Genomic DNA, 24,976 nt, shown 5'->3' with positions numbered 1-24,976 from the left:
GACTTCCTCCAACAGTGACACATCTGGAGTGCAGCTTTAAAAGCAAGATGTGCAGGAACATGCAGGACATACTAATTGCACCATTTCTTAAAGGTTCTCAGGAAATTTACACAAGCTAAAACTGTTTAGTGCTGCCCCTGGCACTTCAACGGTCATAAATAATTTGGATATTGATGAAACAGCATCAAAACCTGCATGTCAATGGGTCCAATTTAACCGTATTGCTTGCTCTACTATAGGAGCAATTCCACTTCAATCCATTCTGATCTCATCTGATCTGATCTCTGGTGTGTGTGCAACCCCCTCGCCTACAGCATGCTCTCCTGGGACACTTACATCACTTGTTGAGTGCAGTCAGGATGATGTGGGGGACAGGGCAGGATCTGCGGCTCCATGACGTTTTCATTCGCCACCAGCACAGCACATGTCACGTTTTTATGCACTACAAATGCACACCAGTTTCTGCAAAAGAGTGAAGAAAAATAAAAACATATATACTGTACACCCAAGAAAATACCCAGCTAACGGGGAACATTCTCAGGAATGTCTGACAAAAGTTTCTTGCAAAGTTATGAACAAACACACAAACAAAAGTGGTCTCAAATTTTTTTTTATTTTTTTTTTTACATTGTTACACTTTTTAATGTATCAGAACATTCAGAGAACATTCAAAAGTAACAATTCCCATAATGTTTGCACAATAATAAAATGTAATGCTCATTTGATGTTTGTAGAACTAAGAATAATTCTTTTTTTTTTTTTTTTTTACATGGACATTTTGAACATTCAGAAGATAATTGGTAACACTTTATTTGACAGTGTCCTTGTAACATAACCATAGTAATAACAGTAAATTATGCATAATTGCATGCGACTAACCCTCAACTAAACCCTAATCCCTAACCCTACTTAATGGGAATGTTTTTAGAAAATATTTTCTTAGCTGGGTACCATTACCAATCCTTCAGAAGGAATTATTAAAGGGGTGGTTCCGTTTTTTTCTAGGTTTGGTTGTGTTTATGGAGCACAGTATAACATATCCTAATACTTCTACTTTTTTAAAATGCTGTATTTTTCTTATATTTTAACTTTATTCCACACCGCTTTCTTCACTGTCCTTTGAACGGCTCGTTTGCTTCCTGCTTCTATGAAGCCCATCCCTCCGAAAAACGCAATGGTCTTAGATTGGTTAGATGGTAAATGTAGTTTCATGTATTTTTATTGGCTGAAGTGTCAAGCACAGGTTGCCGGAAACGCCACGGCCCTTACCATTACGGGCAGAAGTCGCATCTGCGGTGACTAGCAAGGGTTTATGATGTCACCAACCCGGGAAGAAGCTTGGTGTAGTCCAAACCGGCCGTTTTTGTAGGCAATAAACTGCCATAACTTTAAAAGACAATATCTCCATTTGCATTGAACTTTCTGTAACTTAGCAGATACTGTTTATGCTCAAGCAGCAACATTACACACTAACTAAAGTAAAAAAAGTGAAATCACATGCAACAACCCCTTTAATTATTTGGCACAGTAATAAAGTGAAAGAACAACTGAAGCAAGACTGAAGAAACCATATTTCTGTGAAGTAGGGGAGACCAGTTATGGTAGAAGCACTTTTTGCTTCAGCATCTATATTGCTCAAACTTAAATACAAATTACAAAACTTCCTTAACCGTATTTATTCTTAATTAACTCTCGACTCTAGTGTACCGGTGTTAAGAACGTACAAGTCAATATGTGTGTGAGTTCATGTCAATGTGTACATATTCTCAATCAGAGCTGACAAATCAATGTTGATAACCCTAGGGTGTAGACTTGGTGGACCCAGAGAACATTTTACACACACACTTCCTCTGGCTTTAAGTTGTCAAATGGCTCCATACAGACAGAGACAAACAAAAAGCTTTCATTGTCTGAGGTCTCACAATCCACACCACTGGCTTTCAACATTGTCTTTGCAACTGATCTGAATGACCTTCTTTAAAACCTCATCAGTCATTTTTTTAATAACACTGGCAGGCACACTTCTTTCTTTTCCTCTGTCTGAGCATTCTGTGAGATTCTCTGAATTGTATGTAAGAGATTGTTGTAACCAGTGTCGGGGGTCTCTCATTACAAGTAACTTGAGTTACGTAATCAGATTACTTTTTCAAATAACTAGTTAAGTAATGCATTACTTTTAAAATTGACAACAAAATATCCGAGTTACTTTTTCAAATAAGTAACGCAAGTTACTTTACTTTCCCATTTATGGACTGACGTGTCTCCTGTCCCCATGTTGAGATAAATCGTCGTTGTGGAGTCATCGTGTGTAAACATGAGGGTTATTGCAGATCTAGGCTAAATATGAGTGTGTATTTACTAAATCTCATTTGCACAAAAAAAGGTGGAGGTGAAAATTGTAATTACTTACTTTTAAGGGAGTAATGCAATATTGTAATGTATTACTTTTCAAAGTAACTTTCCCCAACACTGGTTGTAACACATTTTAAAGATGTGTTACAACCCACCCCACCGGTGTCAGCCAGTGTTTATCTAGCCAATTAGCATAGTATGCATACTAGCATAATTGTTTGAAATTAGCACAATTTAATCTAAAACAAGTACAATTATTTTATCAGAAAAAGTTTAAGTAGGCTAAACAAACTATAGGCCTAGAGTTGTTAATTTTTTTTAAAATTTTTACCTAAAAATAATTCCTTTTTTATTTATAAAATATGCACGTGCCTTTTTATAGCCTTGGCAACCATTCTGGTAGGCTATATATGAGGAAGTGATTAATCCTGATTGGTGGTGTTACAACTGTTATAAGTTTTTTAACTGTCTATGGTTACAATATTGGGTCTCCCCTACATTAAAATGCAACAAATGTGTATGAAGTTCAAAGGGATGCTAAGACACTTAAAAATATTTATGTAAAACTACTCAGAATTAGTGAATAGTTATAGGAGAAAACGAATTATTAAATCGACCTCCTTTCGTGTTAGTTTATAGAACTGTAATACTGTTAATCATGTTTCTACATTTAATGGTGGAACGTTTTTTTTTTTTTCATAGCTCACTGAATACATTTTTGCACCGCTTCTCCAGTCAGAACCATCCATAGCATAAATATGCTGACATTTACAACCAAATTGTCAGCTGCATGACTAGGTTTTTATGTAGGTCTATATTTATTACTAAACACATTTTATCTGCAGAAAGTTACTTACTTGTTTCGTTGTCTTGAAACAGAGCTGGAATAAGGACTGCCCTGGAACAGACTATACCTCGACGGAGTCCCATGAGCCAAAGGAAAGGTAATAAGACTAATAATGACCCCTGCACAGAAGTGCACATAACAGCCAAGGACGCACTTCATTTCAAATCACCCAGCCAGAGTAAACATCCACCTTTTCCAAGTATTTAAAATAAGCGCAACTAAAAATGTTTTAAAGTTTCTTGACAGAATGATGGCAGTGAAATGTGACTGTTAAATTCTCTCGAGCTCCCGCCCCGCAGAGCGCGCGGAGCTTTCTACTGGATGCTACAAAGCGGTATCAGGTTCCAACTTTATTACTGTTCTCCCAATAAAATGTACAAAGCATACTGATTAGACGCTGCTTTATACGTGGGAATTTTGTAATGCCATTTCTTCATCTCTCAGAAAAGTGGGGAAAATCTAGTCAAACAAATATGAGTGCCCTGAATTACCCGTGAAACAGTTCAACAAGCTGATATTTAGGTTGCTGACATGCAGCTAAGCTCCATCTAAAAATACACAAATGTTCAAAAGATTTTGTTAGGCAAGATTTTTATAAAATCATGATTTTAAAATAAATGCTGTTCTTTTGAACATTCTATTAATCAAAAAATCCTGAATGTTTTACTCAACCTTTTTTAACATTGATAATCACAAATGTTTCTTGAGCATCAAATCATATTGGAATGATTTCTGAAGGATCGTGTGACTGAAGACTGGAGTAATGATGGTCCAAATTCAGCTTTGCATCACAGAAATTACATTTTTAAAATATATTCAAATATATATTTTACATTTTAATATTTCACAATAATATATAAAATGTGTTTTTTTTAAAAAATTAAATAAATTCAGACTTGGTGAGCATAGGAGACTTCTTCTAAAACACTTTTGTATGATTATCACACCAATTTATGATAGACTAAAATAACAGTGTAAACTTGACACCACATGACTAAGCGATACTATTTAAATTGCAAAGAGTCACTTGTATGATTTCCTTTTGGTGTAGATCACGTGCGTTTAGGCTATTATATAACCCTCTAAAGGTATAAAAAACAACTATTATAATATGCTTTACGAAAAGTATGCAGAGGCTGAGCTTTCCTGTAAAGCAAGTTATCTGATAAAAACCAAAATGGTTAGTTTTAGATTTTGGTATAGCACTCCAAACTGTGTGAACATGATTTTTTTTTTTTTTTTAAAGGTGTATGGTTTACAACAAATTGGCTAGGCGACTGGGTCAGAGCATATCCAAAACTGCAGCTCTTGTGGGGTGTTCCCGGTCTGCAGTGGTCAGTATTTATCAAAAGTGCTCCAAGGGAAGGAACAGTGGTGAACCGGCGACAGGGTCATGGGTGGCCAAGGCTCATTGATGCACATGGGGAGCGAAGGCTGGCCCGTAAGGTCCGTTCAAACAGATGAGCTACTGTAGTTTAAAATTGCTCAAGACGTTAATGCTGGTTCTGATAAAAAGATGTCATTATATATATTCATTATACAAACCTGATTCCAAAAAATTTGGGACATTGTACAAATTGTGCATAAAAAAGGAATGCCAGAATTTACAAATGTCATAAACTTATATTTTATTCACAATAGAATATAGATAACATCAAATGTTGAATGTAAGACATTTTGAAATGTCATGCCAAATATTGGTTCATTTTGAATTTCAGGACAGCTACACATTCCAAAAAATGTGGGACAGGTAGCAATAAAAGACTGAAAAAGTTAAATGTACATATAAGGAACAGCTGGAGGACCAATTTGCAACGTATTAGGTCAATTGGCAACATGATTGGGTATAAAAAGACCCTCTTAGAGTGGCAGTGTCTCTCAGAAGTCAAGATGGGCAGAGGATCACCAATTCCCCAATGCTGCTGCGAAAAATAGTGGAGCAATATCAGAAAGGAGTTTCTCTGAGAAAAAATACAAATAGTTTGAAGTTATCATCATCTACAGTGCATAATATCATCCAAAGATTCAGAGAATCTGAAACAATCTCTGTGCGTAAGGGTCAAGGCCAGAAAACCATACTGGATGCCTGTGATCTTCAGGCCCTTAGACGGCACTGCATCACATACAGGAATGCTACTGTAATGGAAATCACAACATCCGGCCTAAAGAGGACAAGGACAACTCAAGTTGTTATCAGCGCTCAGTTCAGAAGCTGCATCTCTGATGGTGTGGGGTTGCATGAGTGTGTGTGGCATGGGCAGCTTACACATCTGGAAAGGCACCATCAATGCTGAAAGGTATATCCAAGTTCTAGAACAACATATGCTCCCATCCAGACGTCGTCTCTTTTAGGGAAGACCTTGCATTTTCCAACATGACAATGTCAGGCCACATACTGCATCAATTACAACATCATGGCTGTGTAGAAGAAGGATCCCGGTACTGAAATGACCAGACTGCAGTCCAGATCTTTCACCCATAGAAAACATTTGGTGCATCATAAAGAGAAAGATGAAACAAAGAAGACCTAAGACAGTTGAGCAACTAGAAGCCTGTATTAGACAAAAATGAGACAACATTCCTATTCCTAAACTTGAGCGACTGGTCTCCTCAGTCCCCAGACGTTTGCAGACTGTTATAAAGTGAAGAGGTGATGCCACACAGTGGTAAACATGGCCTTGTCCCAACTTTTTTGAGATGCATTGATGCCATAATTTAAAATCAACTTATTTTTCCCTTAAAATAATACATTTCCTATAATTTCTTGATATGTCATCTATGTTTTATTCTGAATAAAATACTGAAATTTGAAACTTCCACATCATTGCATTCTGTTTTTATTCACAATTTGTACAGTCAAGTTTTTTTGGAATCAGGTTTGTATATTCACAAATCCTCTTCTGTGGTCTTAAGGGATAGTAAAGAGTGTATCTCAAAAGGAAGGCTGCATATAACGAGACTGCAACATTCCTTGTCCAGTCTTTCTTAGGCTTGTAGGCTAGTGTCCTCAGCATTTAAACACTAGAATGAGACATTCTAGTAGGTGTGCATGGCTGTCACACGTTCCCACCCCCACGGCACAAAAATATTAATTAATTTGGAAAAATACTTTGTAGTAAAATTCTTTATATTAACTGGCTTTTCTATTAATCCAATACAATAAATGACAGCCATCTGCAGTCTCCCAGTGGCATATATTATTGTCAGTTTTGTGATTACAGCAATTTACAGGAAAACTTTGTTTTCATGTCCTAGAACATTATTTTTTTCTTACATTTTATTACAAACTAAGACTAGGTAAGTACAGACTCGTTTTCCATCAGTTAATTTTCTCGAATTTAAATGTGCGCAAAGAATTGTGGATGATTTAAGGCCGAGGAGGATACATAAGACGAGAAACAAAGGCTGGATCCTTCAAACGGAGATGGCCTTCAGCGACGTTTGATGACGTGGCAGCCAAGATTTGTAGCCTTCATCCCATGCCCTAGTTACTTACTTCAAAGGGCAGAACATGACCATAAATTATTAAACTACTTCCTTGAAGTGACGATTGCATGTGTCCTTCACTAATGGACCTGTCGAAGGGCCCTATGTGAAGGGATTTAGTTGTGCACTTTTGTTTGGAACACTCCTACAAATGCCCTTCAAGGCAGTTGACAATAAGTGGCTAAATGGGACTAAAGAGGTTATCAGGGATATTAAACATCACACTTTCACAGCCACATTAGGTTTATGATCACGATCTAAATGTATAACTAAAACTTCCAGGGAAATTTTATATATTTTTTTAAAGACAGTTGTCTGAAGCTTAATGGTGGTGATGTTGAAGTCATGTGACTGTGGTGTAGTTTCTTTATAGCCTACATTTAGCTTCTTTGAGAATCATACTTTTTTGTTGATCATAGAGCCAACTGAAAAAGCCACAGAAGTCAATACAAAAAACCCTATTGGGTTGTTGTTAAGGGAAGAGTCATAATGCTAACTCCTGGGTTGGCTTATAAAAATGCATCATCCCTGCAACACTCTTTAGGCATTGAATGGAGTATGTGTTGAAATGCTAGAGTGTACTCTGTATTCATACATGTGTGTGAAAACCAGAGACAGGAAAAAGATCAGGAAAGCAAATCTTATCTAAATGGCTTTTGTAAAAGTGCAATTGCTGGAAGGTTTGTTGAAAAAAATAAAAAAATAAAAAAGAATGACAGGACCTGATGTTACTGAAAAAACTTTTTTTTCCTCAAAGAAGGATACAAAATATATTAGCTTTTTTGCATTCTGCTTAAAACAACGTGTTAAGAGTGAGAAGTAAAAAAAAAAGGATTTACAAAGAACAAAATGACACTTTGATACTCTGATTAAACTCCAAACGCATTGCCTCTGCTGTCAGCTCGTTGCATCAAGATTCTGAAAAAACAACAATAACAACAAACTATCAACTTCAGTGAAAAAGCAACAGTCAAGACAGAAAAAAGCTATAAAGCCCATTTTACAATTTGTTTTCAGTACATGTGCGCACCCGCAGCCATTGTACTTTCACACAAAATGAGTTTGCAGTGTGTAACTGATCTGCGGCTTCTTAATCAATAGAATGATCTATTGTGACAATTTGTATTTGGCCAAAACCAAATTTGGTCGGAGTAAGAAACTTTACTTTACTAAACTTTACTTTTTAGTAAGTTAACTTTGGCTGGTAAACAAGTTCAAACTAGCCATTGATCCATGATAACAATGTAATAGGTAGGTGTGGCTCTGCGGCTCCACTTTCTTTGACATAGAAATCTACTCCTGTCTAAACTTGATCAAACAGAAGAAATTAACCGAAGTAAAACATGAAGACACTGGAGCGCTGGATTATAGTAAAAAATGAAGGTTGTAATTCCAATTGAATGTGACACTGACGCTGCTTGCTTTAAACGATTCATTGCATAAAGTGCTATATAAATAAACATGACTTGATATCCACATCACTGTGATCAGATGCTTTCTTAACCACCACTTTCTAACCGCTGACCACCATTTTTTTTTTTTTTTTTTTTTTTTTGGAGGAAAGCATGCAGCACATTACATTATAGCAGTGTGGGTGGCATCATGGTGCGTTTTTTTTAACCCCTAAAGAAGCAAAAGTGTTTTGCAATACAAAAGCAATACGCCCATTGTGTCTAACAATTTGTTGTTTTTTTACAAAAAAGTAATTAAAAGACCTAATAATTAAAAGTGGGACCAGGTATAAGATGCAGGGGACATTAAGATAAAAGAAAACCTTTAGACCTATAGAATATCTTAAAAATACTAACCTATTTTCAACAAAGGAAAATCAGTCAATTAACAAAATAACATTCAGTGCTGTAGAACCATGTAAAACTATGGTAATAAGTGGTAAACAGGAGAGAAACCCTGTTCTGACCCATGCTGATGGTGGGATGTAGTTGGAGGAGGCGTTAGATAGTGAGGAGACAGATCTGAACTTCATGGGAGGTGGTGATGGAATGCCAGAAACCCCTTGCGTTTGTGTGGGCTGGGTATGTGTGACTTGATGTCATTGACGCTCATCCTCTAACTCCAGATCTGAAAGGTAGCTGAGGATATAAATGTGTGCCCAATTCTGGTTCACAGAATTAAGCCTGTTAACTGTAGGCAATAAATTGAGGGCAAAATAGAAAATATAATTGTCCTATCAGAGTACATGTGGTGTAGCTGCAGGTTGTGGCGTTGGTTATAGTAGCTGTATGTCTGCTGGATTTGGTAATATAAAGCTTCTCCTTTTCGGTCTCTGTCAACCTTTAGTCATTAGTGCCTGCACTCTGGGATGTTTGACAGGGGTATCTGCTATTTGTGCTGATAATGGAGGAATGGAGGTGCCCAGAGGTGGTGTGGGGGTAGAAAATATTTGACCTTCTGGTGTTGGTGTTGCAGGCTTCTATATAGCAGTAAGGGGACTGTACAGTCTACTTAGTTGGCATAATTCTGATTCCCAATCTTCCTAATACTCATGTTCACTGGTTTAACAATATATATTTTTAAATTCCACAATGGAGATGAAAGTTTTGATCATAGACTGTCTTGGTCAAAGATGGTTGTCGAGTGTACCTCGGGTATTTTACCATCCAGATGGCGAGTACTATTGAGTTCTGAATGTGGCCTCTGTGGTCACAGCAGTATGCATCCGATAATCACAATGACCTCATAAATCCTTCTGAGAACCAATAGTGGCTGGATGAGATGGAAGAAGGAGGCAAAGTGCAACCACATGTTAGAAATTTAGGTGGAAATAGAGAAGAGCAGAGAAGCCTATGATGAGATGCTTTGCACATTTTCCAGCTCTCCTAAAGAGTGAATGTCCGGGCCATGCCCGCTCCAGGATGTTTGCAAGGGTAAAAAGCTAGTCCACTATTTCACGTACAGGACGGAGATTTTTTAATCCTCCAGCTGAGATTTGACAATTGGACGGATTCTCCTTTCCAGTATTCTGACATAGGTTTTCCCAGGTTGGCTATGTGTGATCTCTTGATAATGGAATACGCCCTCCGGGAACCACCACACCTGTCTGCCCATAGCCAAGTGCTGTCCATGATTCCCATGCAGACATGTCAGCCAAGACAGTGTAACCACATCCGGGGCCTTGTGTATTTCAGAATGAATCTAGTCGACCCCCGGCACCTTGCTATTTTGGAGTTTTTGATTACCCGTAGTAACTTTTGGCAGGGAAATGGGAAATAACTCTCCCCAAGTCTTCCAACCCTGCCTCTTCTTGTGAGGCCACGTACTCAGGGTTCTGAAGATCCTCAAAGTGTCACTTCCACCTCCAGACTAATTGCCAAGTGAGGTCAGTAAGAGCCCATCCTGACTTACATCAACCTGGAACAGCCCATGCTTCTCTTGCCTAAGCCGTGTAATTTGCTTGACTGATTTGATTTGCCAGAACCTCTTTGAGGCCAACCAAAAGTCTTTCTCTATAGCTCCTCCAAATCCTGATTTTTTTGTTTCCATGACCACTGTGGCTGCAATCCATATGGCCTGGTTGCAATGTATTAACACACAATCCGAAACTGACATGAAGTTGGTGGGTGGCGATAAAAAAAAGTTGTTTAGAGCAACATAGTACAGTATTACAATCTTTCATAAACATTTTCATGTACACACCAACAGCCAAGCTACCCCCTTTTTCCTTGGCAAATTTTACAAAAGAAATACTGCAGGTCAAATAATTTGTGACTAGTCTCAATTCCACATTCAGACTAGTCACCCATGTTGCCTTGTTTCTTAGGTAATAAATAGTATAGGTCACTTGATTGCTACTTTCGGCTAAGATGCTCCCCTGAATGTATTTGTATTTGACATGAGGAAAACATTATACAGAAGCCGTGGATCAGCTGCACACTGCAAACGCATCTTATGTGAAAGCACAATGAGCATGCTGCTTCTGCACCACACAGGACTGAAAACACACTATGTGTGAAACTTATAAAGAAAACACTTTAGATGACCATTGATTTACCCAGTTTGCAAGGTTTACGACGGGTCCGTTTAGGAGGGACTGGGGACTCGGGCGTTTCAGGTTGAAGGCTTCGTTTCACTCTTACAGCAAGCAACGTTTTTTCAGGTGTTCTGGCTGCAGACAGACAGACAGACAGACAGACAGACAGACACACACACACACACACACACACACTTCAGTCTACATTTGTCAGCATTCAAAAATTACAGAAATTACTGAATGCATAGAAGGTTAAGGAATTTATTTTCCTCATTTGATGGAACATGTATTGCTATTACTAAGGCACAACATTTTTTTCACTAATGGGTCCTGCACACTGTGCGAATTTTCAAAATCCTTTGCGAATGTCCCTTGTCAGACTGTACGAACATGATCCCCGTGTCACACTGTAAGATCTCAGTTGGCATTAATGTCAGACTGCACGATAGTTTAGGCGCGCTAAAAACGGACGCGCCCAAGAAATCTCACCCGGAGCTTTATATCATCAATGAAAGACGCGTTCAGTGACAGTGAGCTGCATTACACGCGGGACTGAAATGCTGGCTACAAATAAATCTCTAGCTCTCGTTTTGGTCATAGTTTGTCTTGAAAAACCGACATATTTGACTGTTGTCGTAGGAGAAGTCACACTGCAGGATTGTGTGCCAAATCTTCTGACACTGCCAGAATTTCGTCTGAGGTAAAATTTGATCGCAGCGCTCATTAATCGGCTGCCGGTGAACATGTCAAACTAACGACCAAAGACGTCAGATTTTAGCCTAGGATCTAAGGAATCTTTTAGGATTTCCTAAATTTGTCTCAGTTGGCCAAATCGTGGCCAAAATCGCACAGTGTGCACCCGGCTTAAGGTGAATACATTGTAGTTTAATAACAGTTCAAAGGTCCCATGGCATGAACATTTTATTTTATGAGGTTTTTCAACATTAATATGAGTTCCCCTAGCCTAAATGTTGTCCCCAAGTGGCTAGAAATGTTGATTGGTGTAAACCAAGTTCTGGGTGTCTTTCTCTGCCTTTAAGAAAATGAGAGCCCAGACGAGCTGATCTTGAATTCTCCTCTTATGACTTTATACCAGTAAAGTCTCTCGCACATATTCCGCGTGCGAGCAGAGAGATTCACGCTCGCGCACTATATTAATGTACTTTCGCGCTACAATAATGCGCTCTCGACATTTGACAGGAAAATAACACCATATTCCTCAGCAATCTTTCCCCAGCTCCGTCTCGCTCTCTCGACTGCAAAGATGTCAGCCAATCACAACAGTGGGTGTTTTCACTGAAGACTCACAGCAGACACACCCGTTGAAACAGAGCATTCCAGACAGAGGGATAATATCAGTATAGAAAAAAAAAGCCTTTTATTTCTAAATTATGACATTTTTTGATGTAAAACCATACCAACAATATAAGCACACCCCAGGAAACATTATAAAATAATAAAACAATCCATGCCACAGGACCTTTAAATAAGTTTAATTTGCTTAATAAGATTCTAATCACACTGCATGACAGCTAAAATGAAAACTGACAGGATAAAAAAAATGTGCTTAAAGAAGCCAAGACAAAGTTAAATTCTAAATGGTTCTTTAGAATTGTTACTGATTTTCACATCATGCATAATCATGACCGCAGACTTGATAACACAGTGCAGTTGAGCTCTGTTGACATTTGAAACAAACTACATTTCCTATGAGCAGCAGCAAGAGACGAACAAGGAAAAAAAGCTGGGAATGGTCATGTGTACTACACCATCTATGCTGGTTTGCTATGCTTTTCATGCTTTTTTTTGTTTAGCATCTAAATCTTGTTCAGTGACATTTCCTGCAAAGCTGAGATGAGGCCATTATTTCACTCAAAACTATTTCAAATCATGACCTATCATTTTACATTATCAATCATTATTGGCATTAAAGCATCAAATTAGCTGAAAGTACACAAAAAGAAAAAGTATTTAGACCCCTAATTTTTTTTTTTTTTTTACATTTTGTTAGGCTGCACACGTTTACAATTTTTTTTTACATTTTTAAATCTACTCCATTATGGAATCCCTTTTCTGCCAATTGTAAATAAATCAAATGACAAAAATGAAATTTAAACCAGAGTTACCATTTCCTTAAAACTGAATGCAAAATATGTGACAAAATTTACATGAAATGATCAATGCATCAACCCTGTCAAATTGAAAAATAAAATACAATTGTGCATGCTGAGGCACACATTGCGCAGAAGTCACCAACTTTCTGCAGAGTCGATAGCTACAGCAACTTTGTGGGGCCTTCAGATTGCTCAAAATCAGTGCGTAGAGAGTGTCATGGAATGGGTTTCCATGGCAGAGCAGGTTTTTTCTCAGACCTGAATTAAATGATCATGTAACAATGTACTGAGGCTTCTAGTTGCTTCATGTAAACTCAATACTGAAATATGCATTTCTGCATTACAAGCATGCGGTGCATGAGAAATAACAATCTACAATGACAAAATCACCTACCAAGGGTTTTCTCAAGTTCTCTTAACTCATCCTCTTGCTGCTGTAACTCTTGTCGTTTCTGTTTCATCGGCGGACTCTGCAGGTACTGCAAAAAACCACTATACTCAGTCTGGACGCCAGAGGCCTTCTGCATTGCAACAAAGTACTGCTGTAGTAAATCTGTGAATAAACATTCAAATATAAGAGACAGATTACATTCAGTTTTCATCCATTAATATGAGATCTCTCACAAAAGCATTTTTTATGGAAAGAAACCACAGGTTAATAGGGTTAATACTATGATTTTCAGAAAATGTTTGTTTTAAATATGCAAATGAGGAATTATGTAATTAAATATGCACCATTTGCATATATTTCCAAAACAGAAATCTGAACATTGAATAAAGTCAGCTTCTAAGTTATATATATTTTTTGTCATATTAGAGTTTTCACAGGAGAGATTTGGGATCTCTTTTTATTAATCTTCAATTATGGACATTTTTGCCATGTTAGAGCTATTGAAATAGATATTTCTGGTTAAGGTGGAGAACAAAAAAAAATCTAATTTTGAGAAAACAGCTGTTAAAAGATAATTGTAATTGAAATCAGTCCGAAATAGATAAAGTTTATTAAAATAAACACCTGTTCTTTCCACAAGTCTAAAATATGGAAGCAAAATAACCCAAAATTTAAAAACTGACCAGTTCATAAAAAAAAAAAAGGATGGTTTTCCCTGGAGTGTCCTGCCTTAAGTACCATAAGAGTAATGTATGCATTCCAACATTATTCTGAAACCATAAAATAAACCATTAACTATTAAAGTTAACCATTAACTAAATAACTTTCATTTTTGGTTTAACTGTTTGACAAACTAAGTAGAGTACAGTAAAAATTGTCTATCTTCCACCGCACCAAGAGAGAATGCATGGTTGTTACCTATCTGAAGACTTGTATGGTAGTACTCTTTGGGTAATGGTGCTCCAAAAACTTGTCCGCGAAGTTTCTCAATAGATGGAGCCTTGTTTTGCAGCCCACCAAACTTCCCATTGCTGCGTATCCGTTCCCCTTGACGCGTTAGGAGTGTGGGGCACTGCATCTTATTCTGAACCACCTACCAAATATTCAAGTTTATACATTTTGTGGTAAATATTTGAAGATTTTTTTTAACACAAACACACTCTCTGTCTCTTACCCCCCGACGATAGTGATTAGCAGAATCCAAATCATCAATTAGAATGGTGTCTCCAAGAAGGGTTGCAAAAACTGAAAAGATTTAGAGCACAGCAATAGCTTCACTATTTGATTATGTTTACCCTCATCACATTTAAGTTTTAAATAATACATGCCAACATCTACAGGCTGCCAAATGATTTAGGTAAATGATTGCGCACACACACACACACACACACACACACACACACACACACACACACACACACACACACACACACACACACACACACACACACACACAAACACACAAACGATACTGCAATACTGCCAACATAGTCTCTATGCCAAGATGTGATGTGAAAATGTCATTACATCATTCCATGACACATTAATATGACAGTATTCTGGAAAGATTTAAAACTGAAAGAACAATGTTCACGAATTCAAAACTATACAAAGTTATGACAAAACACTCAACACTCCCCTCTCCCAACAGGCAACATTTTATTACACACAATGCATGTAAAGCTACTCAGGGACTAGTGTTGCCCTCAAGCTCCAAATACCCATTCAAACAGGTCATTTAGGCTCTAATTATTTTACCTCAAATGCTAATGAATCTATTAATTAGTTAATCATGGGTTATTTTCTGGAAAATCTATTTTGCATCCCATCAGTACAAACAGGACCCAAGATTAATACTCAAAGTGAAATACACGAGTGAAAATTGGCTTTGGTTAGTAACGGATGGAATTGTTTTGGAAGTGCAGCAGGGTGTAAGGGTATGACAGTTGCCATACTTTGGTTGCCCAGTAAGTGTCAAAATATGTATTATAAATAATAGAATCAAGTTTTAAATGATTTCATTAGTTGTGATTAGGCAAGAACTCTGGGTATACCATAGTGTAAATATGCTGTTGTTCACTGAGTGTGAAAGACTTGCCTTTATTGCAGCTTTCTACATGCTGAGGAAAAATGAGCAGATCTTTGACAAACACAGGATTACCAAGTGGACGGAAGAGAGACGAGCCATTCCTGATGTGAGGCAGTGGCCTAAAACACACAATAAAAAGAATCCATGAAAAAAAAAAAAACAGCATATGAAAGTGCCATGGGAGCTCTGTGAGATTGTTTGAGATCTTTATCTTCACTAGTTATAAAGAATAAATAAAAAAAATCTCAAGAGCACAACTGAACCAATCTTCTCAAACTCCATTTCCATAGGGCTGCTGGAGGTAGACTCTGGGTTAGGCTGGGCCGCATCAAATATTCCACAAAAAAACAAAAAACAAAACAAGAGTACAACTGATCCAATCTTCTCCATCTTTATTATTAACAGTTATTCAACATGAACTCTTATTCAGAATTTTAACCTTCCTTTCTGAACATGAATGGTTCATATATGCTTCTCTTGCCTACTCGACTTTAAAAAAAAATAGTCTATAGAAATTAAATCATTACATAATACTGAAATAATAAATTAATTTATTGGGAAATAATCTATGTGGGACTATTTGCAAACAATATTTGCATTAATTTGCATCAAATATATTATTAGTCGCGAGATTCTTCGCATGAGTGAATAAATACGTACATCCACTGATTATATTTGAGTTCCTCAGTGGTCTAATACTTTTAGTAAATCATCTCAAATGTTCCTAGTTCTAATCAACTCTCAAATCGTTTTTTTCTTCATTAAACTCAAAGATATTCATCAATGATTGTATATTAGTGTGCTTTCACACCTGCCTCATTTAGTTCGGTTGAATCGTACTAGAGTTCGTTTCCCTCTTTGGTACGGTTCGTTTGGTCAGGTCTGAAAGCAGCAATCGCACTCTGGTGCGCACCAAAAGCGGACCAAACAAGCATACCGAGACCTCCTTGAAGAGGTGGTCTCGGTACGCTTTCAAACGAACTCTGGAGCGGTTCGTTTGTGGTGAGAACGTGATCCGACCTCGAACAGAACCAACTGCAAAAGTACCCTTAAAGGCATGGACACGTTGCATTTTGTGAGCATTAGTGTAAGTGCATTTTGTTTTTTTGATTTCACCGGAAAGAATAGCCTCTCTCCACAACGGCATTAAGGGATAGATTGGCGCACTCGCCTGTGTGTGTGTGTGTGTGTGTGTGTGTGTGTGTAGACTGCATGAGCCAAAAGAGAATGTAAATCCGCCTACTTTGATTTGATTGGCCATCTGAGCGCTGTTTAAGACCACATTCGTTTCCACTGTCTGATCAGCCTCAAATTCTGTTCCTGTCAATCACGCTGTGTCAACCAATTATACTGCATGAGGGAGGGCCGAGCTAACTCTCTCATACACACACACACGAAGTGAGGCAGAAAGCATGGCAAGTGCAGCACACCCAACGACTCCCCAAAAAGATGCTTTTAGGAATAACGCGCGGGCCGCACCAACACTAAACTTTGATGTCAAGTGGGTGGGGGGCCGCGAGTTTGAGACCCCTGATATAGGTGAAAAATTTAAATAAATGAAACAAAAAAAAGCCTAATTAAGTTGCACATAAGACCTTTTTTATTTTAACATTTTAATGACATTTAAATGGTGGCTTTAATACAAATGTTTGAATGCAACAGGTTAAAGGACCCGATAGACCCGGAGCAAGATTATTTTTTATGAGCAGCGATATACTGTTAGTGAAAATCAAGGCGCCATCCAATTGTATTATTTATTCCATCTTTACCCAAAATCCACAGATGTATCATTATGAGCGCTTTACTCTGTGATGTGCTGTGTTTTCAGTTCATACTGGCAGCCTGAGGCCACTGGCGACCTGTGCTCTGCACATTCAGTCCATATATGGCACTCATGAAGAATAAGAGACAAACCATCCCTATAACCATCCCAAACCTTCCAGAGATAGCTATAACATGCAGAAAGAAGACAATAAACACAATCGCGACAATATATGGTTGGTCTGTGTTCTTCATCCAATGTTGGGTGTTTTCATTATAGATTATATTTATAATGCAATGCTATTCGACATTTTTATCATTGTGTATTTTCTATCAGATATTTTGACCCAAAGTCACGAGATCACAGAAGGTTATGTAAAACACTCGACTTATGAAGTATAAAGTGATATGAACTAAGCTTAGAATAAAACATGATTTTAATCTTATAAATTGTTGTTTTGCTGGTGTGCCAAGCTAACACCTGCCACTGAGCAAATACTTTATTTTTATGAACATTTTTGAAATGTAAAACTACCTAAATGTTTATTTGCAAGAAAGGCATTTGATAGAGTCTCAGAGAAGGTGAAGTGAGAAGTTTGATAAAAGAAATGAGGTTGGAATAGAGTCGTTAGTAATTACAATGCAATAAAATCTCATGACATGACCTTGTAAAACATTTAATAAAATAGGGGTGACCCCGAATAGTCGAAGATTCGATGCATCGATATGCGGAGCCTGATTCGACCACCAATCTCACGGTCGAATCTTCGCGGGTGTTATGAAATGAGGATCATACCATTTTGGCAATATGGGGGTGCTCAATATTTTAAAGACGCGTCGCGGCGCTGAGCTGAATACGATGTGCGACCCCTTTAAGGGCGCTGAGCTTAGCACCACGCCTTTAAAATTAGAACACGTTCAATGAGTGTACACACTGAAGGCAGAATTCAGTGCCTGTCCGCGGCCACTCAGGAAGTTGTTTAAAATCCTGCCGCACCACAGAGCGCTTTCGTGCAGCTCATCTGTCAGTCAATTCAAAATTGAGCTCGCATGTATATGTGCGCGTCAGGTGGCGGTGTGAGATCCTGAGGCGTGGGGCTGAGCTTCGCATCCTTCATCCCTTTAGGCACAATCGGCTTAAGAACGTGCTTGTAAACGCACTAAAAGTGTTCTTTTCCTCTCTAAGCAGGTATTTTTTTTAGGTTTATTTATCAAAATGTTCTGTGATGTTCTGTATTTCGATCGCGGCTTTAACATGTTATGAGAAAACGGTTTATTAATGTTTATCCACCACATTACCTTTTAGGCTATTTAAACCTAAATAAGAAAGCCATTGTCAGTTCGTTTGTCAGTTGGCAGGCAGTTTTGGTCGCTTTATTAAAAGTAGTTGCTGTGTGAAGAGTGTAAAGGAAAATAAAAATAGTTTTACCCTTCTGCTGACAAGTGTTGTGCCCCTCCCAACCCATTCACACACACATAGATGATTCGACTATCAGTGGACCATAGAGAGAATCGACAATTCTGATTTCGAATGTCTAAATCCTTAGTCGAGGACAGCCCTATAATAAAATCCTCAGTTTTTGACTCATCATTGAAATATAACATGGTCAGACTAGTGGCTTTAGCTGTAGTGCATTTGTGGTGCGAATCGTGCGAATGAGACGACGCGAATGACAGGTTAAACCCCACATCTGCTTTTAAGCATGAAGGTGCTGGATATATATTCGCCGCCATTTTCTTGAATCTCCTCACTCTGACTCCGTAAACAGGAAGAGGCAGATGTCGGCTTCTGTGTAAAGTAAGTAGTACGGGTAACTTGCTCTAGCGGCTGGCTGACCAAATCTCTCTTCCTGCAACGCAGATCCCAGATCATGCATTAATGAACACTGTTACTCACTGTTTGTGGCAGTGCTGTTGAATCCATATGGTAAAGCCTTTGCTGACATCATGACTGATAAACTGAATCTATTCTCTACTAATTTTCTGGGCGGGCAAATAACCTTTCCTGGTATGACGTCACAACAGGAGAATTCAAGATCAGCTCGTCTGGGCTCTCAATTTCTCAAAGCCAGAGAGAGACATCCAGAACTTGGTTTACACCGATCAAATTTTCTAGCCACTTGGGGACAATATTCAGGCTAGGGGAACTCATATTGTTTATTAACTTATATATTAACCTCATATGTTGAAAAATGAAATGAAATGAAACAGTGGATGCAGTTGTTTTTATGGAGCGGCAACAGAGTTCCGCAAGTGTTTTTTGTTCCCGGTCACAAGTAGAAACTGCGGGCAGCGAGTGAAACTGCATCAAATGTCTGTTTTTTTGGCAATTGGCACAATGTCAACAACACAAACAGGGAAAGAATTGATCCAGCGCATGTGTCTTTTATAAATATGATAAAACTAAATACTCTTCAGCGATATGAAGGATAAATTACTACTCTATTAGTACTCAAGATTAACATGAGATTGGCAGAAACTTTAATATCATAAGTGTCCAACTAGTCAACTAATGGCTTAAATCAGCTAGTCTAGTAGAACAATCTTTAGTTAGTTAGGCAGCCCTACTCAAAACACTAAGTATCTGAAAATATATGGATATTTGAGACTGTATGTATGTGTACCTGTCATTTGGTCTCCAGAAGACTGTCTCAAGGGGTATGACTTGTTGTCGTCCTTGTGTATCATCATAGATTTTCTTGGCAGCAGATGTTGTTTCAGTAACCACACAGTCCATGTCACCCAGGAGATGCCAAGAGATCACCTTTGCGGCATCATCCTGCTCCACATATGCCAGATGAGCTACCTACAAATCATAAACCAAACAAACAATCACATGAACTGAAATGTCTTTTGACAGCGGTTCAGTGATTTTTTGGATAAATGTCCAGGGCCAGATCTAGGCTTGGGTAGAGGGTGGTTGGGTACCGGTGCCTCCCAATTAGACACAGGTAGTGTTCATCAGGTTTTTTTCAAATTTATTTTTTACGATTTGCGCATTGATTAAAAACAATTAGATGTGGGCTGTGTGTTGATGAAGGGCTGTTGAATGTTCCGACTAATCAAAAAAGAAAAAAACATCAGAAATGTGTAGTATTTTTCAATAATTAGCTGATGGTAAGATAGGCATTATAGCCCCATCCCCACAAAACAAAAAACCTAAAACACAAAACTTAATTTGCTTCAAGCACCTTCCTTTCATACATTTCCCCATTTTGGTAACGCTTTATAATAACGTTTAGTTGTAAGTCATTTATAAGTGATTAGTAAATGATTAACTAATTTTTAAAACATGACTATGCGTTCATAAATGATTCATAAGTGATGTTAGTTTGCACATATTTTGTAGATTCAGTTATAAGTAATTTACAATTGATTAGTTAATGATAAGCTAAATATTTACAAAATATGACTGCATTTCATACATTTTTAATCATTATGTTACTTTTTTTTATGTTTTGTAGATTCAATATTAATTATTTACAAGTGATTAGATAATGATAAACTAATGATAACTAATAACTAACTTAATCATGACCATACGTTCATAAATGATTAACTAATATGCTAAAGATTTACAAATCTGTCAGGTTATCTTTAAAAAAAAAAATAGCATATCAAAATTATCAAAGAGATCCTTAGTAACTGGTTGTCAAGTTACTAGTTAATATATTAGTAATACACTGAAATGTCAACGTCCCATTATCTCCATAAACAAAGGTCATGTCCGTGATGTAGGTGAAAGTATCGACCCAGTGCCGATTAAAAAAACAACAACAACCTCATCACACTCTCATGATCTCCTTCAACTTCAAAATTGTCCGTCAAGTGTTTTACCTTTATTTTTGTAAAGGGCGTTTGATATAGTCTTTGCATGTTCGTTTTAACACGGGGTTGCTACTTCCACTTGAGTAACCTTTCCGACACGATGGCATCATACGTCACGCAAAAGCAGAGCACAGGGGTCATGCATTTGAGGTGAACAAGTGTATAAATTAGAGGTGGGCATAGATTAATTGTTTTAATCTAGATTAATTTTAGGCTTTCAGAATGTGTGTGCTAACCCTCTCACATACGTTACACTAGGGGTGTAACGGTACAGATTGCTCACAGTTTGGTTTGTATCGCGGTTTTAGGTTCGCGGTTAAGGTAAGGTTCTGTATTTACTATGTTCAGGGAAAAAAGGACTACTGTCAAATAAAAATAAAGAAAATAAGAACAAATAACTTAAATACAAGCAGTAGCACAAATAAATACTATTGAGCAAAGATACGAATAAAACAAACAATGCTTTTCAGGTTTTTCAGGTGGGTCTAACATTAGTTTTAAGGTAGAGAAACTGAATAAAGTAATCAAATGTAAAATAATTGTATATTTCACTGTTTAAATTAAAGATTAATCCTTATTAAACGTACACAAGCTATTCAATGAAGAGCATTGAGTGATCTTTTGCTTGACTGACAGCAGTAAAGGCTACTGCCTCCTTAAGACCTAATGCAGGGATATGCGTTGTCGACTCTATATAGTTCATTTAAGGCATATACAGATTAGGGGTTGCACCGACTAGTCGACTTTATTGATGGGGCAACAGGATAAGCAATTTTCTGACGCAGGCTCTGTTTTCAACAGTTAAAAATGACAAATAAATGCATACTTCAAGAGCTCTCCAAAAAGACATGTTTGATTATACCATCTGGATGCTCAAAATTGATCGGGAGAATGCATACTTATTTGTACACGTTAGGGGTGTCCATGGTTAACCGATTGACCGATTAACCGTTAAAAATTGCGTAACCAAGTGAAACATTTTGCTCGGTTAAGTGGCGTCAATGACGTGCCTTGAATTTAGTTGTAATATATGTTTGCACCCCTAGAGACCGCCAGAGCGCTCCCAGACATTTGTAATATCCACAAGAAGGAAGTCATGACCAGCTTTCTAAGCGGGCAATGAAGCGGGCAAAGAAAGCGTGGGAGCACTTTAAAAATGAGAGTGACGGGGCGAAATGCAAGTATTGCAATGCAGTGCTTACCGCATTTTTCAGGCTATAAGTTGCTCCGGAGTATGAGTCGCATCAGTCAAAATATGCGTCATGAAGAGGAAAATAACATACGTCGCACTGGACTAAAAGTCACATTAGGGCAGAAGCAGAGCGCGAGCCGCGCGCGCTGTGCATAACGGAGCAGAAGAAAGAAAGTTTGAAGTGAGAAACTTGTGAATGACTAGAGAAAAGCAGACGTTACTTTAACTGTAATGAAGAAAACAAAAAAGCTAATCGCGGACTGAAAGCAAGATGGCCAGAGCTGAAGGGACGAGTCCACAGATTCTTGAACTCTCTGCCGGGAGAGGCTCAGCCGCGCGAGTCAAACGCTGTGTCTGTGTGAATCATTCTCGGCTGCATATTTTACTAACGTTACATGCTCTAATCATGCAGGCGCCCTCGCAGCCACTCGCATTGCTCGTGAACTGGAGCGCATCTCATCCTAATTTAACGAAACTCAGCGTACGCCTTGCAGACATGAAATAGATCTTAAGAAACTTGAAATGTCGTTTAACAATTTAAAACGAAAAGAAATAGGCTACTCTCTGATTGTGTAATCCATGATGTGCATTTCTCTATATAGGCGCGTTCACTACGGAGATGGTGGTCGTCAAATTAATAAGCTAAAAATAACCCTGACGCACACTATGGTTAACCGAGTATTAACCGCTAAGGGCCTCGGTTAACGGTTAATGAAAAACTTGAAAACGTGCAGCCCTAGTACACGTAAGTTAATCATCGTGCTAAACTAATGCGTGCTGCATTGCAACGCACACACATAGCCGATCGCACATCACACAGAGATCGCGTGTGCCTCACACAAAACCATTTAGTAGCGCAGAAATGTATTGTCAACACTGTTCTGCGATTTATCAATAAAATAGCTTAGAAACTGAAAAGTTCTAGCATATATTTCTTGTATGTATGAAAATAAAAATAAATAAAAATAAAAATGTTCTTATGTGCAACTTTATTAGAAGCTGGCAGGTAGAATAAATTCACACGCAATCACTCACTAATGTATTCACATATACATGTAATCTTTATTGTGCTACTTTATCTGTATCTTATTCAGAACGAGCAGAAATCTGTGATATAGAACGACCATTAGATAAAAAGAACTGATACAAAAGCTGTTATGCAGGATTAATAACCTTATGGGCAGCGCTGTTTCATATGCCATAGCGGTCCTGTGCAAAGAAGACCCGAGTTCGAGTCTCAGCTCGAGGCTCATGGTTATTTGTTTATTAATGACGACTTGACTTTCAAGTCAAGCATACTTTCTGTGTGAGTTTGTCCGTTCAAGCGCAAGACTTGAAAGATAACTCAATATTTGGGCGCTGTGAGACGAGTGAGCGCTTTGGGACGAGTGCAGAGACAGATCTTCTCACAGTGCGCGTGAGTTCTCATTCGCATCTTCTGGCTCTACACGCAATATGATGATAATATGGTGATGACGGAGAAATGTCCGGTCATATTCGGACATATGGCAGCACTTTTACATGCAGTGAACAGTTTACAAAGGGCTTTGCCCACATTTTTCTTTTATTATTGCTGTTGTAATGTATCACTGAGAAGCCAGCACGTGTATCCATCGACAGAAACGTATATAAAGCATTATTTGCAAGTTACAACCCATATTAAATATGCGTCATCAGATGTGAGATGAACCGCGGTGTAAGTGTACCTTTTGCACGGCACCCCTGCTCTCGTCAGATGGCACGCCGGTTGGGAAACGCTGGTATATACCCAGCTCCCAACTCAACTTTGAGAATAGATTAACAGCATAATTTTTTTTAATCGCCCGATAAGAGTCTCACGTTAAAGGGTTAGTTCACTTAAAAATTAAATTTATGTCATTCATGACCCTAAAGGCGTTCCTCACCTTTAAGACCTCCGTTCATCATCGGAACACAGTTATGTATGACACAAGTAGAAAATATACATACAGTGCCTTGCGAAAGTATTCGGCCCCCTTGAACTTTGTGACCTTTTGCCACATTTCAGGCTTCAAACATAAAGATATAAAACAATTTTTTTGTGAAGAATCAACAACAAGTGGGACACAATCATGAAGTGGAACAAAATTTATTAGATATTTCAAACTTTTTTAACAAATCAAAAACGGAAAATTGGGCGTGCAAAATTATTCGGCCCCCTTAAGTTAATACTTTGTAGCGCCACCTTTTGCTGCGATTACAGCTGTAAGTCGCTTGGGGTACGTCTCTATTAGTTTTGCACATCGAGAGACTGAAAATTTTGTACATTCCAGTTTTCAGTTCTTTCCACAGATTCTCGATTGGATTCAGGTCTGGACTTTGACTTGGCCATTCTAACACCTGGATAATGTTTATTTTTGAACCATTCCGTTGTAGATTTTGCTTTATGTTTTGGATCATTGTCTTGTTGGAAGACAAATCTCCATCCAAGTCTCAGTTCTTTTGCAGACTCCATCAGGTTTTCTGTATTTGGCTCCATTCATCTTCCCATCAATTTTAACCATCTTCCCTGTCGCTGCTGAAGAAAAACAGGCCCAAACCATGATGCTGCCACCACCATGTTTGAAAGTGGGGATGGTGTGTTCAAGGTGATGAGCTGTGTTGCTTTTACGCCAAACATAACGTTTTGCATTGTTGCCAAAAAGTTAAATTTTGGTTTCATCTGACCAGAGCACCTCCTTCCACATGTTTGGTGTGTCTCCCAGGTGGCTTGTGGCAAACTTTAAACGACACTTTTTTCTTCTTGCCACTCTTCCAGAAAGGCCAGATTTGTGCAGTATACGACTGATTGTCGTCCTATGGACAGAGTCTCCCACCTCAGCTGTAGATCTCTGCAGTTCATCCAGAGTGATCATGGGCGTCTTGGCTTCATCTCTGATCAGTCTTCTTGTATGAGCTGAAAGTTTAGAG

The 24,976-nt window shown here is 38.2% G+C and overlaps 3 protein-coding genes across 3 annotated transcripts in view; 1 reads left to right on the top strand and 2 right to left on the bottom strand.

Moving 5' to 3' along the window:
* Positions 1-2,303, bottom strand: part of emilin2b (elastin microfibril interfacer 2b) — a 32,557-nt gene extending 30,254 nt beyond the window's left edge. The window contains exons 1-2 of the mRNA XM_067416171.1: positions 2,238-2,303; positions 337-521 (exon numbers count right to left, since the gene is read on the bottom strand). Of these exons, the coding sequence (XP_067272272.1) occupies positions 337-521; positions 2,238-2,303 (251 nt within the window). The remainder of the gene's footprint in view (positions 1-336; positions 522-2,237) is intronic.
* LOC137083179 (uncharacterized) overlaps positions 1-24,976 on the top strand; it is a 172,377-nt gene that overhangs the window by 44,279 nt on the left and 103,122 nt on the right. The window lies entirely within an intron of this gene.
* The window catches only part of smchd1 (structural maintenance of chromosomes flexible hinge domain containing 1), a 106,162-nt gene continuing 88,121 nt past the window's right edge, over positions 6,936-24,976 (bottom strand). The window contains exons 43-49 of the mRNA XM_067422933.1: positions 19,653-19,834; positions 15,277-15,386; positions 14,353-14,423; positions 14,097-14,271; positions 13,182-13,340; positions 10,695-10,808; positions 6,936-7,603 (exon numbers count right to left, since the gene is read on the bottom strand). Coding sequence (XP_067279034.1) covers positions 7,596-7,603; positions 10,695-10,808; positions 13,182-13,340; positions 14,097-14,271; positions 14,353-14,423; positions 15,277-15,386; positions 19,653-19,834 — 819 coding nt within the window. The 3' untranslated portion in view covers positions 6,936-7,595. The remainder of the gene's footprint in view (positions 7,604-10,694; positions 10,809-13,181; positions 13,341-14,096; positions 14,272-14,352; positions 14,424-15,276; positions 15,387-19,652; positions 19,835-24,976) is intronic.

Source organism: Pseudorasbora parva, chromosome 1 (assembly GCF_024679245.1).
Source record: "Pseudorasbora parva isolate DD20220531a chromosome 1, ASM2467924v1, whole genome shotgun sequence".
NCBI lineage: Eukaryota > Metazoa > Chordata > Actinopteri > Cypriniformes > Gobionidae > Pseudorasbora > Pseudorasbora parva.
This window is presented reverse-complemented; position numbering and strand designations above follow the sequence as displayed.